The 20,067-nt window shown below is 35.9% G+C and overlaps 1 protein-coding gene across 7 annotated transcripts in view; it reads left to right on the top strand.

Annotated features, from left to right (window-relative positions):
• GOLGA4 (golgin A4) overlaps nt 1–20,067 on the top strand; it is a 105,139-nt gene that overhangs the window by 44,118 nt on the left and 40,954 nt on the right. For 6 of the 7 annotated variants that reach the window (XR_007479676.1, XR_007479675.1, XR_007479673.1 and 3 more), the window contains 6 exons: nt 3,191–3,289; nt 3,892–4,021; nt 5,494–5,681; nt 5,970–6,053; nt 8,262–8,409; nt 18,745–18,923. Coding sequence is in view for 3 of the 7 variants with exons in the window: in XM_049715838.1 (XP_049571795.1) it covers nt 3,191–3,289; nt 3,892–4,021; nt 5,494–5,681; nt 5,970–6,053; nt 8,262–8,409; nt 18,745–18,923 (828 nt within the window). In the remaining 4 variants the exon portion in view is untranslated. The remainder of the gene's footprint in view (nt 1–3,190; nt 3,290–3,891; nt 4,022–5,493; nt 5,682–5,969; nt 6,054–8,261; nt 8,410–18,744; nt 18,924–20,067) is intronic. The other variant, XR_007479674.1, reaches the window with a different exon arrangement.

Here is a 20,067-nt window from a genome sequence, read left to right as displayed (position 1 = left end):
CTCTCATATTTATCAGAACTATTGTATGTATTTGGGTAGTTTCATATCTACTACATTAGTTACAGCGAAAATTAACCAGTCCAAGCTACAAGAACAGTGATCAATTCTTATAGTTTTTATTTGTGTGGTTTTCCTGACATCTGTTGGTGGAATTACAGGCAGACCTAGTTGTTGTTTTTTTTTTAACATCTTTATTGGTGTATAATTGCTTTACAGTGTTGTGTTAGTTTCTGCTGTATAACAAAGTGAATCAGCTATATGCATACGTACATCCCCATATCTCCTCCCTCTTGCGTCTCCCTCCCACCCTCCCTATCCCACCCCTCTAGGTGGTCGCAAAGCACTGAGCTGATCTCCCTGTGCCACGCAACTGCTTCCCACTAGCTATCTATTTTACATTTACACGTAGTGTATATATGTCTATGTTACTCTCTTACTTCATCCCAGCTTACCCTTCCCCCTCCTCGTGTCCTCAAGTCCATTCTCTACGTCTGTGTCTTTATTCCTGTCCTGCCCCTAGGTTCATCAGAATCATTTTTTTTTTTTAGATTCCATATGTATGTTAGCATACGGTATTTGTTTTTCTCTTTCTGACTTACTTCACTCTGTATGACAGACTCTAGGTCCATCCACCTCACTACAAATAACTCAATTTCGTTTCTTTTTATGGCTGAGTAATATTCCATTGTATATATGTTATGCCACATCTTCTTTATCCATTCATCTGTTGATGGACACTTAGGTTGCTTCCATGTCCTGGCTATTGTAAATAGTGCTGCAGTGAACATTGTGGTACATGATTCTTTTTGAACTATGGTTTTGTAAGGGTATATGCCCAGTAGTGGGATTGCTGGGTCATATGGTAGTTCTGTTTTTAGTTTTTTAAGGACCCTCCATACTGTCTTCCATAGTGGTTGTAGCAATTTACATTCCCACCAGCAGTGCAAGAGGGTTCCCTTTTCTTCACACCCTAGATTTGTTCTTAGTGACCCCAAGGGTCTAATCAGAACTTCCTGAAAGTGGAAGGTAACCCCAGATACTAGGGTCTAGTTCTGGAGCTAGTGAGATCTCTATCATGGTGGTGTTGGACAGCTGGCTAGCCAGCCTGTGGGCTATAGTCAGGATATAAGTTGACAGTTCTTAAGTTCCTTTATAACTGTGGTCTTTATTGTTTATGGAGTACTTATTGGTTGAATAGTCTAATGTAGCAGGAGGAGGGAGAAGGGGACATGATTAAAAGATGTTTCTGGGGAATTCCCTGGTGGTCTAGTGGTTAGGATTCAGTGCTCTCACTGCCATGGCCTGGGTTGAATTCCTGGTTGGGGAACTGAGGTCCTGCAAGTCGTGAGGCAAGGCCAAAAATAAAAGATGCTTTTGTTGTATCCAAGGACTTCTTACCCTAAGATGAGGAGATGAAAACGTTCAAAACCTGAAAATCATAATATAAATTGAGAAGTTTTTGTGGGCTGGTAGGGATGCCATGTAACAGAGTCTAGTATGGTAGAATGTAGAAAATTATTTGGAAGAAATGAATTGTAAAGAAAGTAAAGGACTGCATTGCTATTAAGGAGATGTGCAGCTGGTCCTTACTAAAGAATTGGCCTGTGCAGAGTCATGGGTGGCGGAACAGTGCTTTCCAGACTTTTGGATTTCGGGGACTGAGAAATTAATTACCTTCCAGTTCCTTCCAGAAATGGGGGAAAGGAGACTTGTCATAAGGCTACTTTTATTTTTTTCAAGTGAGGACATTGAGAATAAGGAACCAGATTCTTTTATTGTCATTATTTCATACAAGAAAGTTTTTTTTTTAATAATAAAAAAAAGTTAGGAAGGACACAGTCTCAGAATAAAGTACAGTTGTTCAGATGAAAGAAATTTGGATCTAAGAAAAACATGTCTTGATCTGAAGACCAGCATTTGGAGACTCCTACTGCTGGGGGAGGTCAAGCCAGGAGTCTGTAGTGAGAGGAATAGTAAATGTGCTGAGATCTTGGGGCCATGTGGGTGTGGGGAAGAGTAGAGGACAGTTAGTACCTCAGTGTTTTGAGAATTAGTAAGTTTGAAACAATTCAAGAAGGCATTGCTTATAAGTCCTTGAAAGTAGTGTTTGAGGAAAGTTTTCTAGCACATGTGTGAGGGATGGATTAAATCAGAGGTAGACTTGAGGTAAGAATTCTCTCTAGAAGGCTACTAAAGGAAATTAATCATCAAAATTATTAGAGATTGGGATTATGGTTTTGGATGTGGAAAAAGGACCTAAACATTGTAGAGAAAGTAATGAAAGAATTTGGTTATATGCAGAGGTCAACAAAAGATGAGTAAAATGTGACTTTGAATATTTTGGGCTTAGAGAATTAGAAAAGTAGGAATCCCAGAAAAATTGTGGGGTTTTGATGGGATATCCACTATGTTCCAGGTGTTATTCTTCAACATTCTAATGGAGCAAGTGTAAGGGAGAAGCCCTGAGGACACAGAACTGAGCCCAGAGGGATAATTGCCGAGAGAATCAGTGAAGGGCACAGTGGAAACTCTGAGAGACAGGAATATAGGTAGGAGCCCTGAAGCCGCAGAAAGCAGGTACCTCAGTTGAGGAGGTGATTATTAGTGACTGGTATAGTGGAGAGGTAAAGACCATTGGATTTAGTTAGGGAGGCTCATTAATGACTTAAGGAAAGCAGCATGTAAGGAAGTTGAAATTTCACTGTTTGGTGATCAACTAGGTCAACCTTTTCATTTGAGGAGGCCTCTGATTTTGACTATTGATCACTTTCATGTATTGGGAGGAGGAAGGTTCTATTGATTATCTATTTAGTATATAACAATTCAGTTTTAGATCAAGTGAATATAAGATAGCACAAACAGTAAGATGTCTTAAAGTAGGATAAAATTTTACCTTTATCTTAAGTAACTAATTTTTTTAATCCTCTTTACGTAATTATCAATTCAGCAGTGATTACAGATCTATAAGTATACTTTTGCTTCTTGGATTTTCATATTCTTTAAGGAACAGAATTATTTGTTGGGGTAAGTACTAATGTTTTAAATGCTGATTATTCTTTAATTATTGTTGCTGATAACTTACCTTAATAGTAATGCAAATCTGGATTGATAAGTTTTTAAACTTTGAAAATTTCAGGTTTGTATTTTTTGTTATATACTGAAAACTGCTTATGAATCCTTTACATTTTAGGAGCTCCAAATGGACCAGCAAGCAAAAAAACATCTCCAAGAGGAGTTCGATGCATCTTTAGAGGAAAAAGATCAGTATATCAGTGTCCTTCAGACTCAGGTAAAAAAAGAAGTGTGGAATTTTTGGATAAAGAAAAATAAAAGGGTTTTGATGGGATATCTGATAGGTTCCAGATGTTTAAAAAATGGACTTTTAAAAAAATTTATTTGGCTGCATCGAGTCTTAGTTGCGGCGTGCGGGATCTTCATTGCAGCACGCAGGATCTTTCGTTGTGACGTGCGAGCTTCTCTCTAGTTGGGCTCGTTGGCTCCAGAGCTTGTGGGCTTAGTTGCCCTGCGGCATGTGGGATCTTAGTTCCCTTACCAGGGATCGAACCCGCATCCCCTGCATTAGAAGGCAGATTCTTAACCACTGGACCACCAGGGAAGTCACAAAATGGCCGATTTTTAAAACTCTTTGCTTTTCCTCAATTAATTTTAAGGATAATTTTTGATTTATTGTATTTTCTGGCTAAGGTATCATTGAAAATAGCAAATATCAAAATCAGCAGCATTGGGAGTAAATTTTTTATTTTGATTTCCCCCCCTCCCCCATTATAGCAAAAAGGGTATCTTTTACTTTATTCCTTCTCTGTTTCAAGGAAAGCACTACTGCCAAAGTTTCTCTTGGTTTTTTCCTAATGAAGGACATTTTTTTTTTAGGTGTCTTTGCTGAAACAGCGGTTACGAAATGGCCCGATGAATGCTGATTTACCAAAACCACTCTCGCAGATGGAACCAGAGGCTGAAGGCGTCACTAAAGAGAACACAGATGGTGATGTAGAGCCAGTAGGTAAGCTTCAGCTTGTCAGAAGGTAGGTTAAAAACTAGAGGAGGATGGTGAGAGATTCTAGGGCAGGAAGTAGTAGACATGGACTGAGGTAGAACTAAAATGTCCCTGACCCTAATATTTCCAGAAAGATTCAACTGAGTCAATTTTAAAGATCTTATTGACTTAATTAGACCATTCATGAATCAGGCAGTACCCCTTCTAGCAGACAGAAAAGAGCTCCTGGGAGCTGTACAAAATGCAAGACTTTCATAAGCAGAAGGGAGTGGGACAAGGAAGTTATAGTAGCAAAAAGTAGATTGGTTGTGACAAGGTCCCTTTCCTTTAGGGGATGCAGGGGTCTGTCAGGCATGTGACCTCCCTAGTGTTGACCAGGTGATTCCTGATGCACTGGTTTCAGATTCCATTTCTGGGAGAGGCTGAAACTGTAATTAAGTCTCTGTTTGGTGATGCGAGGCTTAGCTTAAGCCTCCATTTTGGACCTGTTTTTAGCAGATGCAAGAGTTTTGATGTTTTTTTGGGCTCTTTGTTTATTGTTTTCCAGGAGAAAGTAATTGTTTTGACACTTGAAAGTTTGTGAGTAGCACCACATTTTCATTGTAATTGAAATTCATTATATTATACTGTTTTACTGATAGCAATAGCTAGATTTCATAGAAAAACATTAAGTCTGTTCAAGATTAAGGACTATGCTCTTTGTCATTATTTGTCTCTTTTAGTTTTTAAGTATTATTGCTTACGTATTTCTACAATCAAAGATGCCAATATTTGCCCTATTATTTGCTTTGTAATTGTAAAAGAAGGAATAATTAAATTATGTTTTAAAATCCAATTGTAGCCCTCCCTACTCTTTGAGGCTTTATGGTACCTATTTAGTAAACTTCCCATTTTTTATTTACTAGCTTTATCACAAAGAGATTTGTGATAAACTTTTGGTCCAGCCAGTGCTGGAGTAAGGTGCTGAGCAGCCATTTATCTGAGCAACCAACCTGTAAGGGCTCCTGAAACACCCCTGGGCTATGTCATAAATGTAAGGAGATGGAGAAAGCTGTACTTGCCAGAACTCCTCTCTGGATGAGATTAGAATGCTTTGGAAGGAATACGTTAGTGATCCTTTGGGGATTGGCGCTAAGAAATGGGAGGCACTTGTAAAGAGCAAAAGAGGTCATCAAACTGTCTTTGAAGGAGGGTGGATTCAGTTAACATTAGTTAACTCTTGAGTGCTGTGTGCCATTTGGGTTGGGGTTGAACCACAGAAGAAGAGGTGAATGTACTACGTAGCTTCTTCAGCTGCAGATCACACAAATAGTGGCAGAGTAGAGGTTTGGAAGGGCACCCCTCTCTTCTCAGTCTGGCTCAGAGTATAACAGAGTGTTGGAATGAGAATACAGTCCTGTGCACTAACAGAGTAGCTGTTCCCAGGGAGCCCTTAGATTCCTCACTGACTGCCCCTGCTTATGCTGCTTTATTAATAGTGGGAGATGGAGCTTCTGCTAAAACACTGGAAATACTTCAGCAAAGGGTTAAGCGTCAAGAGAATCTACTGCAGCGCTGTAAGGAAACCATTCGGTCGCATAAGGAACAATGTATGCTGTTAACCAGTGAAAAAGAAGCCCTGCAAGAACAACTAGATGAAAGACTTCAAGAACTAGAAAAGATGAAGGTAAAAGAGAAAATGATTGTGGTTTAACGCAACCCTGTGATGCTAGATCCACAGGCCCCAGCGTGGCCTGCACTTCCTTTGGAAAGCCTTCCCCGTTCCTCCGTAGACAGCATGGAAAGGGCCCCTGAGTGCCCTGGGCTTCATAGCATTTACCATCCTTTTGACACATCCTGTGTTCTCTTCTCCTATTAGACTTGTAGGAGTATTCAAATTAGAGAAAATGTTTAGAGTTCTCATATGAGGAGAAGCTTTATTAGAGATGGAAATGAATTTTTAAAATTTTTTTAGGAGCTTCATATGGCTGAGAAGACTAAACTTATCACTCAGTTGCGTGATGCAAAGAACTTAATTGAACAGCTTGAACAAGATAAGGTAAAACAACAAAACTTATGATACTAAAATTTGTCAAGGGGCACCCCAGTTCATTTTTGGAAGCAATTGGAAGCATGCAGACTTCTGCTTTCCAAAATTATTACAGCTGCTTCCATGAAAAATCTTTTTGTTTTAACTTCTAGATTTATATAACCATTAGCATTAGTTTTGTATCATGTGAAGCTGAATCTGTGATTTCTTGATCCCAGTCAGCATTTTGATTTATAGATTAGTATACTGTTGCAAAAGAAATTTGTTTACAGAACATAACTACTTTTTAGAGAAAAGTTAAATTATTTACAGTTAAGGCATTACTAAATGTGAATGATATAAGTATTGTCTTTCAGATATAATGGAAACAGATTAATCTCACAGATAAATTGCCTAAAAAGTAAAGAAGTGATAATGTATATGTTAGCGTAAACAGAAATTTCTTCAAATAAACTTTAGAATGTATAGGTGAGATTGGCAGTTTAGAGTTGGAACAGCAACTTTAGCTACGGCAGCAAAGACAGCTAAAAAATTCATGGGCAAAACAGTTTTGACCAAAGCCTTTCAGCACCGGGTTCTTGGGTCCTTTTTTTAAAAGTAGCTTCCAGTTAGTTCCACATCATTCACCGTGTTCTTTAATATGGTACTTTATAGCTGCAGTATTTTAAGTGGCCATGTAATTAAGAACATGTTAGAGCTGTTCTGCTATTGAAATGTATTGGCAATTTTTTCATCCTATTCATTTTGCTGGATTCTATTCCATAAACTTCATGAAGGCCCTCTTTAAAAAAAAAAAAACCAAAAAAACTTTTTATTATGAAAAACTTAAAACATTTACAAAAGTATAAAGATTAATAAAAGGAATTCCTGTGAACCCATCACCCAACTTCAACAGTTAACATCTCCTGGCTAATTTTGTTTCATCTGTACATTCCCAGCCCCCAGTACCCTCATCCCAGGATTGTTTTAGAGCAAATCTAAGAAATCTTATTTCTTCCATAAGTATTTTAATGGATATTTAAAATAAAGGTCTTTTTTTAATAAAAATATAACTACATTATCATGATCACATCTAAAAATTTAATAGCAATTCCTTAGTACAGTCAACTACCTAGACAGTTTCAGATTTTCCCTTTTGTCCCATACATTTCTTTTCCATTTTTATGAATCAGGATCCAAATGAGGTTCTTTCATTACAGTCGGTTGATGTGACTCTTAAGACTTCTTTTAATCTATAGATTCCACCTCTCTCTCTCTCTCTCTCTTTTCCATTGTGCTTTGGTTTTTGAAGAAACTGAAGGCCCACAATTTTCTTTTGGAATTTTGTATAATAATGCCCCACTTACCTGGTTTTTAATCTGTTCATTAATATTAGCCATCTGGAAGAGTCATACCCTAAAGCAAGGGTTGACAAACCCTGGAAGTAAGGTAATACTCTGCTTAATATCATAAAATAGCTGTCACAGAGTCTTATGTTTCAAGAGACAAGTTGAACCACCCATTTTTTGTTAGTTGCAGATGACTGATTTAATATATACTATTTGATTATATTTTCCCCCTAGCGACCTTCATTTCTTGTGTAGATTATCCAGAGAGTGGGAAGACAGTAGCAATTAGCAAATTGGAGGAATGCCTCACTGACAGTAATAAGGAGTGGTGTTGGGACCAGAGACTGTCACAAGAGGAAAGAGAAAAACCAGGTAGCTCTGTACCGCAGTCTTGGTCCATCCAGTGTGGCAGCAGTAACCTTATACTCTCAGCAGCCTCTGGGACTTTCCCCATGTTACAGCGCAGTTCAATAATAGTAGTTCATGATTGGTTCTGAGCCAAGTACTAAAGGTCATACTTTGTTGAATATAAACTGTATACTAAGATAGGGAAAATTATAGTAAACATTTATAGAAAGATTATAAAATAAATCTTTTAACTAAAATGTGTTGTTAATAATTAAAATATTAAAGTTATTATTAAAATAATTTTTTATATTAAGAATACCCTGATATGCCAGGTAACTGAAGTTATTGTAGTATATAATGTAGTATATACACAGGATACAGACTGAATACTAAATAAACTAAATACTAAATACTAAAGTAATTCGTATGCTGTACTTAGTAAGAGACATTATGTTTTCTGCCCTTTAAAGTAAGTTTGATATGTGCTATTGATAATGCAGTTTTGTTACGCAAACGCTTTAGAGTCTGCACTTCTGTTTAGGGGATGGTAATAGCAGAGACAAAACGTCAGATGCATGAAACCCTGGAAATCAAAGAAGAAGAAATTGCCCAACTTCGTAGTCACATCAAGCAGATGACTAGCCAGGGAGAGGAATTACGGGAACAGAAAGAAAAATCTGAAAGAGCTGGTAAGAACTCAGGGGTTACTTGTTTTATGTTAGAAATCAAAAATCATGTAAAGTGCTTGACCAGCCAACATTTAGAAAAATTAGTTAAATATGGATAGAAATGTTTAACTGTAGAGACTCTTTATAAAGACACTGTGGACTGTTCTTCGGAAGAGGCAGGGGTTGGTAAATTATGGCCTATGGGTAAAATGCAGCCCATGCCTGGCCTGTTTATGTATAGCCCTGCAAAGCCTGAAGTATTTATTATCTGGCCTCTTATAGAAAATGTTTGCTGGCCACTGCCTTAGACTATCAAAATTCAGGTTTACAACTTTGAAACTCCCCAAGTAGGCACAGCATGGTACATATTAAATAACTGCTACCATTTGGATGCTCTAGGGTAAATAAAAAGTATAAGATGTAGTCTGCTTTTTAAGAGACTGATGGAATAATTCAGTGTTATACATAACTGCATTATGTTTTGACCCAATAAATGCTAGACTGTAAAGTGTAGAGACCAGTATTCAGCAAGGTATGATACTGAATAATGCTCGGAAAGAAAGTAGAGATACTAGAAAGAGGAGAGAGCAGGGTGAACTGGTGCCTTCAGGTTAGTGAGGATGTGAGTTGACTTGGGCCTCAGATAATGAATAGAATGGGCCTAAACAGAGAGATGGGGGCAGCACATATTTCACATTTAAGATCATAAACGGGCCCAGTGACCATAGAGGGGGTGTGTGTCAACTGGAAACCATTCTTGCTGAAGTGGGAAATGAAGTTGGATTGTGAAGGAACTGACTGTTAAAGTCTGTAAAAGTGAGTAGCTGAGTTTAGACTTTGGTAAACAAGGAAACCAGTAATAGGAAAGCATAATGTGATGGAAACCAGTGTTGTAGGTAGAAACGAAATGAAGTGGAAAGTCAAACTTAAAAGCAAGGGTAGAAGTCCAGGCTTTGGGAACTGAGAGCTTTGGCCACCTTGACTAGGATGGTGGGTCTGGGAAGGAGAGGAAGAGTCAAATTTGCAGAATTTGGTATCCAGTTAACTTGGAGGGGCAGAAGAAAAGTAGGAGTCCAAGATGACGCCAGAGTTTTAAGGTTAGGAGGCCGAATGAATCAGGTGAAGTCAGAATGGGAAGTCTAAATGGGGACACTGAGGAATAGAATGAAATGGTGAATTTGCTTAGATTCTTTGAATTTGGGCCTATCATGAGGTTTCCAGATGGAATTGACCTGTAGGAATTTGGAAATAAAAAATCGGAGCATCTTTTAGGAGTCGTTAGCCTAAGGTTGAAGCCTATGGTTCGATCTGTAGAAGAGGCTGATTTCTCTGAAAGATTGTTTTACTGGTAGTGGAAGCGGTGGTAGCCTTAGCGGCTGCTGCTGCTAATAGCCAGATTTACTTTATGCAAGGCTCTGTCATCAATGCTTTGCTCGTATTCACTTGTGTATGTATTTGTATTTAATCCTCAAAATTTCTGTGACTTGGGTATTACTATTATCCTCATTTCACAAATAAGAAAGGAGACAAGAAAACCTAGGAACATAGAAGTTAAGTAACTTGCTTACATTCACCCACAGAGAGTAAATGTATAGTCAGGATTTGAATCCGGGCATTTTGAGTCCAGAGCCTATGCTCTTAACACAGAGATATTGAGTTTGGCAAAGAGACATAAATGAAAACAGAAAAAGTAACCTGAGAAGTCATAGGAATTGCGGATACTTATGCTTCTGGGGGAATATAGGAGGCATTTCCAAAAGTGGGGGAGGTAGGATGAAGATTTTTTTAAATGTCTTTTAATTTGCATGAGGATTTGATTCCCAGGATGCAGTTTCAGAAGTTATTTTAGAAACCAGATTGTAAGGTTTAAGGAAAGGAATGGGTCTGGATGAGAGAGGCAGTTGGTTGTGCTCGTAAATATCTCCTCATCTCCTTATAGTTGTTTTATTGACAAGTGGCTGGGAAATTTAGAAATGTGCTCCCCAAAAGCCTAAGATTTCCCTTCAGAGAGCATTAATGGGTAGAATCTCTCAGATTATAATCTCTAAAGACTTTGCTGAAGCAGCTGGAGACTCGTGAGATGCTGTTAAACAGGTTTGCTTTCCGTGAGCAGAAAACCTAATGCAAAGTCTCAGCTTCTCATGTCAAGCCTTTTCATTTTTAAGACTGCTTTTGTTGACTCTTGTAGCCAGCTGAGAGAAAATAATGCCGGTCAGGGATTACATTTCCTTTTAAAATTGAGATGCATCTTGTGAGGAGGTAGAAACCCATGAATAACAAGTAAAAAGGGGCACATGATGAAAAGGCAGACAAAATATACAGTTAATTCATATGTAGGATAAAAATTTCCCAGGCTGCTGTTCCAGTCAACTCTTTTGTAATACAGCCTTCCTTCTCTTGCTTCTCCAAGCACAGATGTATTTTGTCTTTATTTATTTATTTCTACAATTGAGGTATAGTTGATGTACAATATTACGTAAGTTTCAGCTGTACCACATAGTGATTCACAATTTTTAAAGGTTATACTCCATTTATAGTTATTACAAAACATTGGCTGTATTTCTTGTGCTGTACAATATATCTTTGTACCATATTTATTTTATGCGTGGTAGATTGTACCTCTTACGTATTTTGTCTTTAAATGTGATTTTTATAAAACTATATTTTTGTAATATTTCATAGCCTATAAGTTGAGAAACTTATCTGTTAATACTGTCAAAATATTTAAAGTTAATAAATACTTAAAGAGAATTAAGATTTACAGTTATTTAATAGATATATTTATTTTGGAAAGTCTTTGGATAACACAGTTATGAGTGCTTTTATAGATATTTTCAAAATTATATTTGTAGTCATAATTATTGAGGTTTATGATAGAAAGTTGTAACAGACTGATTCCATATTGAAGATGTTGCCCTTTAAATCTATAATGAAAGTTAGTTTTGTGCATCAACTGAATTTCATCTAATGGCTTTAGTTGAGTCTGAACAGAATTGTTCTAATATAATGTGATTCTTAGTTCAAATATAAAATGCATTTGCCAATTGACAGAAAAGTCCCAATTTGGTACTAAAAGTGAGAAAAGGTCTTTGTAAAGGAAATAGAGTTTTCATAAATTTTTATAAACATCATTTGGCTCTTGGAGAATTCAACTGCTCTGTTAAATGTTTCTTTCTTAGATTTAAAATTCAAAGGCTAAAAAACACGTAAGAGCTGGCCATGTGAAGGAAACACTAACATTAAAGTTTGTGGTTGTTAAGGTTTTTAGAAGTAAATGTGTCTACATAAAATAATTATCAAAGGATCTGAACTCTCCTAATGCATTTTTGATTGTAAAAAATTTAACTCATATATTTAGCAGTTCTTGACATGTGGATATTAGTAGACAAATGGCTACTTTTGGGGGCTCACTTATTCTGGAGATCAAAATGTGGCTCAAATACATTCCTCACTACTTTTCTTAGAAAACAGTCTATTGCACTGCTTCTCATAGTTTTTCTAGACAAACTGTGATGATTCTCTTATGTTGGAGGACAAAGGAAATCTGAGTGTCTCTGATTTTAAAAAGAATAATACTGTCATAAAATACCAAGACTATGGGAATATGGTAACCTGCCTACTTGATGCTGTATCAGCTTGTAGTACTTATTCTGCTCTACAGTGGAACTGGTAGGCATGTTTTCTGAAGTACAATACTATAGCACTTTTGTTAAAATTATTTCAGTGAATAAAGAAAACCAAAAATAAATATATTTGTTACAACCATTTTACTACAACTGTTGATAGTATTCCTTTCTAGGTGTTACTTAAAAACAGATGGTCATATCTTCAAGTAACCAGATTTTAAATTTGGAGAATTCTGGTGATTCAGCTTAAGTATGTGATGGTACTTTTTTAGGTACTAGGTACTATTACTAATTGTCTAGAATATTACCTCTTCAATGCAGCACCGGTGCAGAATGTTAATGCTGCTAAAGTTCACGCTAGATCTTGGGTATTCTTTGTGTGCATGTGTGTGTATGTTTTACCTAGGATAGGAGGTAGAGTAGCTGGCTAATCATTAATGTAGTGTATTACCCAAAAATTGGAAAATAGAGAAAATGAAAGCACGTTGCTGTTGTTTCAATACACTTCCAGTTTTTTCTCAATCCTTATTTTATACGATTGTAATCATAATTGTCCATATAATTTTGTATGCTCCTTTTTCTTTATTTAGCATTATATTAGGAGTAGTTTTACATGTTGCTAAAGTACTAACATTTTAATGGCTTTGTCAGAATGCATGTACATCATTAACCATCTCCCTGTTGATCAGCACCTAGATTATTTTCTACTTTCACTATTCTGAATAATACTGTAACAACTTTGTAATACAGCTTATTCCATCCTTGAATTTTTTCTCTGGATAAAGTCTTCCCCATAGACTTTTAGTCTTTTTTGTTAATTACCTTTAAGAGATTTAAATATAGCCATTACAAAAAAGAACCCATATCATAGTATTAACACCCCGTCCTTAAAATGTTCTTGCCTACAACTGTGCAAAATGCATAAAATATTCTGCTCAGATTAGGAAAGTTTCCAGAGCACACTGACTTTTGTAAAACCTGTTTCCATTTCATGTACCCTGTTTTGCTGAAGTTCTGTGTTTTATGATTGTCTGCATTTTAAAATGTAGAGTAACTCACAACATTCTTTGCTTTTTTATTGTCATGTTGTGTTTGTGCAGGAAATAAGTTTCTTTTTCATTTGTATAGTATAAACCTGATATACCAAAGACATTCAGTGGAACATTTATTTGAAGGACCCTTTAAGATAGAGTTTATTTTTAAATAATGTATAAGATTTATGCATATTTGTATAACACACAAAAATCACATGTGTATTTAAGTGCTTTGTTAGTTGTTGATAATTTATGTAACAGAGTTTTCTTGGAGTCTTAAGTCTCACAAAACATCTTATTTTTGTGCATCCACACATGCCAATAAGTGAATCATGGTGCCTTTCCCAAGCCTTGTATGAACAGGACTGGGGTAAGGGCTGTTTTTTCTTATCATGGGTACTTTGAATAAGCTTTACAAAGAAAATTCCATGTTTCTCAGGCAAAAGAGTATGAATTAAAGTTGAATTTAAGTATGCCATGTTAGGTGAGTAGTATGTACACATTTTGGCACTGAATGAACACCTGATGGAAAATTTCATTATTTTAAATGGAATTAGATTTTAATTTAATATAAGTTTTTTATTTCATAGTCGTGTATTTGTAGGTGCTTGATATATTTCTACAATAGTAGCTGTACATACATACCTTTAGAAAGTCATTATCAGCCTGCACTTATTTATGTCCCTGGCAATGTCACTGTTACTGGAAAGCACCAGCAACTAGAGGAACACATTTCTTTGCTACACAATCATATTTTCCATTTAATTAAATTTACTTAGCTTTAGCCTAATATTTTTCAAGATCATCCTGATGTTTTCAAAGTATTTGATAGTAAATTTGCATGGTTAATGTAAGGAGTGCATGAAATTTGGATAGATCTGTAAAAATTTTAAAGGTCAAAGCATAGTTAATCCTTAGAGTGAATCCTGTTATGTATTTTGGGAAGTGGCTTGAAAAGTAGATTTCCATTGCACATGTGATATTTAATTTCTGAAGGCCCCAACTATTAAATTTCTGAAGGCCCCAAGTATTGCAATATCTGGTTTATGCCACTAGGTGGTAGCATTATTTTATTTTCATTTATGTAAACTCTAGACCAGTGGTTTTCAAACTTTTTAATCACAGGGATCTCCTTACACTCTTAAAGCTTACTGAGGTTTCCAAAGAGTATTTGTTTGTGTGGGTTATATGGATTGATATTTATTATATTAGAAATTAAAACTAAGAAATTTTTTAAAAGTTCATTTTAAAATAACAATTATAAACCTATTACATGTAAGTATTGAATACTTTTATGAAAATTACCCATATTTCCCAAAACACAATTTAGTGTGAAGAATGGCATTGCTTTACATTTTTGCTTATCTTATTGTTTGGCTTAATAGAAGATAGCTGTATTTTCATGCCTGTTTCTACATTCAATCTGTTGTGATAGGGTCACAGAAAGGGTCTCATGACCCTAGGATTTGTGGACCACACTTTGAAAACTGCTGCTCTAGACTTTTCCTTTTATTCACAAAAGACACTTGATGATTGGATGGGAATTCTGATAAATCTTTGTGTTGTTTTTTTCTGTTAATTTGCATTTCATTCATTTCATAGTACTAGTTGTGTTTTTTTGGTTTTATATCACATGCATTTTAGCAGCTTTTTTGCTGGGATAAAGAAATAAGCACTGGCTTACTTATTAATTCTTGATGTTATTAATCAGCTTCTTAGTTAATCTAGAGGTGGCAGCCTTTCCACATTTCTGCCTCTTTGCTTCTTCCCTGCAGGGGGAGTAGAGTGGGTCTTGTTATTTTTACAGTAAAGTGTCCCCTGGGACAGTGCAACAAAACAGTAATGCTGCCTAGAATCTCAGAATTCCGGCATTTGTTATTTATTATGATTGGTTAGGACATCGAGGATGAGGAGGGGGAAAGACAGTGAAGTGGCAAAAGCAAATTCTTCCTAGCTTAGCCTGAGGATTAGTTCTTTTATACACCTCACCCCCCCACCCCCGCCTGCCTTATTACTTCAACTGTCTTTTTGTGAAATATTTTCTTTATATCACCCAATGCCTAACATATGCTTGGCAGATGTCAAACATCTAATAAATATATGATGAATGAATGGTTGGATTATTGAGCTGTAGATTGCCAACCTTTCTCATGTAACTCATATAGTGAGCATTTGTCCATTTTCATAATTCCCATGGATGTGAGTAAACCTCATCTGAAGGGGAAAGTGATGAGCCAGCAATAAAAGGTCTGCCCTGTGTTTTTTCTTAACTGATAGAGGACCATTCTTAAGGTACATTCAATTTTTTCTAGAAATATTTGCAGTTTTTTTTTTTTTTTAAAGCAAAAATTGCCTGAGATACATTGAATTTTGCTTTGGAAGAACACAACGTGTTCTTGCAACACTTGGCGGCAGTTCGTGCTTAGCCTTCCTGTTGGTGTGTGCTGTGACCATGGTTTCTCTGTGCACTCTTGCATGTTGGCAGAAGACTTGTCAGCTGGGGCTGATGCACGCTTTCTTTCTCCCCACTCACTTATCCTGTGTTGGTAATTGGAAGACAAATTATGTAGACATTCAGAACATACTTCTTTAGTACTCAACATTAAAATCCTAGCATAGTTTCATTTTGGAAAGAGTGGGGAATTCACTTGAGAATATTATAGGCTAAGGACACCACTTTACTATGTCTAGTGGTTGCAAGATCAGAAGGTGAGATGTTTCTGGTTAGTAAGTAAGCTCTCAGTATATCCTCCTTGAACATTGAAATGGGACTCGTTGGATGCAGACTTCCTGTAAGGAAGTGGCTTCATTTGTGGTAGAGTGTAGAGTGGGTTTGAAATAAGTTTTCTGTATGTGGATATAGAAATGTGTTTTATTGCCTCTTTAAAATTTTATTTTATTTTGGGGGGACTTAACATTTTCATAAAGCAAGATGGAGGTGGAAAGCAGTGAGTTTTTGTATGTCTGTCAGAGGTATAATAACATGCTGCATTTTGTTGAGAGTTAGAAGCCATCAGTAATTGATTGGTTCAGAAATTCTGGTTTAGTAAGGTATATTATTGCTCAGCTGAGTTTGATCAATGTCAGCATTCTTGGTTTTAAAAAATAATGCAAGGTAAGGATTGTTCCTTAAATCCTATTTAAGTTGATTTATCATCTAAAGGCAAAGTTGGATGACTCAGTTGTTACATTTGAATGAGGACATCTCAAAGGTGTCTTTTTAGGTATAAAATTATATGGTTCTCTGACAAGGTGGCAGAAGGTAGGAAGAAAGGATTAAATTTAGATGAAAAGAACTTTGGAACCAGATCTGTCCTACCTTAATCATTATATGATGGATAATCAAGTGACTTAGGAAAGCTATTTTGGAGGATTAAACACTAAAATTAGAATATAATATAGGAGAATATACTAAAATTTACTGAGTATGGTTAGAAAAGTTAACTATTGGAAAATTATATCCAAATAGGAACTTTGTGGCATAGATTTTTTTGTTATTTGAGAAAGTGAGAGCACTACATCTATTTTTATACTATATCGGATTCTGGAATTTAAAGAAAACAATGAAAATTCACTTGGTATTGACTGTGTACAGTTTTGTTTTATTTTGCTTAATTGACAAAAGTTTTTCATTTAAAACTGTCTTGCTGGAAGAATATCAAAACTATTTTCAGGTTCTCTAGAGCCTGATTTAAGATATTTCTGTGAAGTGCTTAGAAGTGCTAATGTAAGTGCAATCTTACATGCCAAATATTAGCAGTAAGGAAAAGATTGTGATGACATCTAATAAGCATTTTAAAATATCGTCATTCCATTTTTCCATGTTTTTCTTTCCCAGATTTAAACCTTCAGCTCAAACTAAGCAGTAAGCACTCTGCTACAGAATTTCTTTCCCGTAATTGATCAGTTTACTCCATTAGGAAACTAATTTCTTATTCCTACCAAGAGGAGCTTCGTAATGCTCGACACCAGAATTTATAGGAAAAGAATATCTAACTAAAACAAAGAGCATTTCCCTTTAAATACTTTATTTACCAACATATTTATGTCTAAGGATTATCATCTTGGTGTTTGCAGGCAAATATCAATAAAGTTGGAGTAGGAATCTTTAAAAATAATTTCAGCTAATTAATATGCCTTTGAAATTTAGACCTTATTTGAACTATAGTTTTATACTTTGTGCATATAAAATGAATAAATTGGGTAGATTTTTTTAATATCAAAAACATGGTTGCCAGAGAAGTGTTTTTGTTTTGTTTTGTTTTGTTTTTTAACGTAGTGAGCAAAATAAGTTGTGTTTCTTGGTTGTTACCAGAATTCAGCCTTTCTCTTGCCTTTTTCTGTACCTACTACAGTTCATCATTAAGAAAATGCTTTAGAATACGTGTTTGCTTCAGATATGCAATTCCTTTGCCCAAACCACTGTCTGTTAAGTCAAATTGTGGTTAATAAAGGGGCTTCTAAATGAGATATCATAGGTTGAAGTTCCACATTTCTTATACCACTGGGAGTGAAAATACTACACATGTCAATGAACTGTCACCTCTGGATATATGTTTCTTAAAAGGATTAAAACCCATCTTGAAAATTGATGTTTTATTTATAGTTCGTCTGTTTGGTAAAGGGAAGTCTGGTGTCTTCTAGTCTGTGAGGACTAAAGGAAATAGTCTAGGATGATAATAGCCGTAGGATTTTCACAGGCTACTGTTCTGTCAGTAGAGAGAGAAAGAAGGGGAGAGAGAGGGAAAGTGTATGTTTGCACACATATGCAGTGCACACAAACATACATACACACACATGCATATACACACAAATATACATAAACACACACATATATATTTTGGTGTAAAGTTACCCAGCTCTTGCACCCATCATATATGACTTTGTTTGATACTAGATGAGCTGTGTCCTTAAAGATCTTACTACTCTAGCCTAGATGATTGTTTATTAAGGGCCTGAATTCTTATTTCACCCAAGAACTCCCTGCTGGTAGTGCCTTTTTATACATGTTGAATCAGGTAAAGATTTCTTTCTAGTTAACTACACTAATTCGAAACTTACACAGTAGTAGGTTTCATATCAAAATACATTGTTAAAATATGTGATTCAGACAGTAAATATTAAAAAAAAAAACCCTGCTGTTATCATATGGTTAAGAGGTTTTTAAAAGTAAGATTAGTCAAAGAATAATTTTTTCATTCTTAAAAATGTCCTAGTGAGTATATAATAGTATTACCTAATTATTGATAATAATTACATAATTATTAGATAATTGATAACAATTAGATAATTAGATAAGAACTGCATCACAAACAAAAAAGCAATTGGAATTATATACTACAGAAGTAGGTACAAGTCTTCATTTCTTTGAATTTACTATCCATAAGGACACTTGTGGGGAGAGTGGGCAATCTTTAGTAATTTAATATTTTTTCTAATATTTTTTCTAACTTCTGAGCTTAAGTTCATATGAGCAATCTTAAGATCTGAATCCAGAACTCAATGACAAATTGCTTTCAGTGACTGGACATTTCTGTGGCTTTTAACTACTCAAATATCTCTTGGCTTAAAACAGTGGTGAGTTTTTTAACCTCTTCTGCTACTGCTGCTCTTAGTTCCCATAAATTGAATGTAAAACACTTTAGCTCAATGATAGTATTTCTTGAGATACTTGTTTTCTGCTGTTTTCATTATAGCTTTTGAGGAACTTGAAAAAGCCTTGAGTACAGCCCAAAAAACAGAAGAAGCACGGAGAAAAATGAAAGCAGAAATGGAGGAGCAAATAAAAGCCATTGAAAAAACAAGTGAGGAGGAGCGTAACAGACTTCAACAAGAATTAGGCCACGTGAAACAGGAGGTTATTCATGTAATGAAAGTAAGAATAATTCTGGATTGAAATGGGCTACGGCAGTGTTGAAACTTAAGTCTTAGGCTCTTCCTACATCTTTGATAGTAAAGAAGAGTTAATTTGTATTTTGTTTGAGACCTTGATCATTTCGTGATGTTTAGATTATAGGAAAAAAGCACTTTGATAGAGAAATGAATGTGTACCTTTTTGGCTATACTTCCCAGAGATAGTCTCTGCATATAATTTCTCTCTTATGTTTTCTAATCCTCTCTTTAATTAATTAACTAAGTTATTTATTTGGCTACATTGGGTCTTACTTGAAGCACATGGGATCTTCATTGTGGCGTGTGGGATCTTCTGTCGTGGTGCGCAGACTTTTCTCTAGTTGTGGCGCGCGAGCGCGCAGGCTCAGTAGTCGCGGCACGTGAGCTTAGTTGCCCCGCGGCATATGGGATCTTAGTTCCCTGTCCAGGGATCAAACCCACATCCCCTGCATTGGAAGGTGGATTCTTAACCACTGGACCACCGCGGGAGTCTCTTTATTTATTTATTTTTTAAACACAAAAGATGGCATGTTATTTTTACTGATCTGTATTTTGCTTTTCCACTTAATAATCTGTCTTGGAGGTTGTTCTTTATTATTGAGTTGATAATGATGCCCCATTTGTTTTAAAGACTGCTCAGGACTTCATTGTATGAATAGCTCATAATTTAATCAGTCTTCTGCTGATGGATATTTAGGCTTTCAGTTTTTACTGTTGGAAATTGTGAATATCCTTATCGTATTTGCTCACATCTGTGTTTCTTTAGAATAGATTCCTAGAAGTGGACTCTAGGAAAAAATTACGTATATTTATAATTATTGCATAGTTGCTACCAGCTCAGTGGAGGACAGTTTATACTCATGAGCAATGTATTAGAATATGTTCCCCCCCTCACAAAGATGGTATTACCTGAATGTTTTTATCTTTCCAAGCTAAGTTAAAATAATGACATCATTGCAGTTTTTTTTTTAATAAATTTATTTATTTATTTATTTTTGGCTGCATTGGGTCTTCATTGCTGCGCGTGGGCTTTTCTCAAGTTGTGTTGAGCAGGGGCTACTCTTCATTGCGGTGCACGTGGGCTTCTCACTGCAGTGGCTTCTCTTGTTGTGGAGCATGGGCTCTAG

Source organism: Orcinus orca, chromosome 10 (genome assembly GCF_937001465.1).
Source record: "Orcinus orca chromosome 10, mOrcOrc1.1, whole genome shotgun sequence".
In the NCBI taxonomy this organism is placed as follows: domain Eukaryota; kingdom Metazoa; phylum Chordata; class Mammalia; order Artiodactyla; family Delphinidae; genus Orcinus; species Orcinus orca.
Note: the sequence above shows the minus strand (reverse complement) of the source record. Positions and strands in the feature narration are given on the sequence as shown.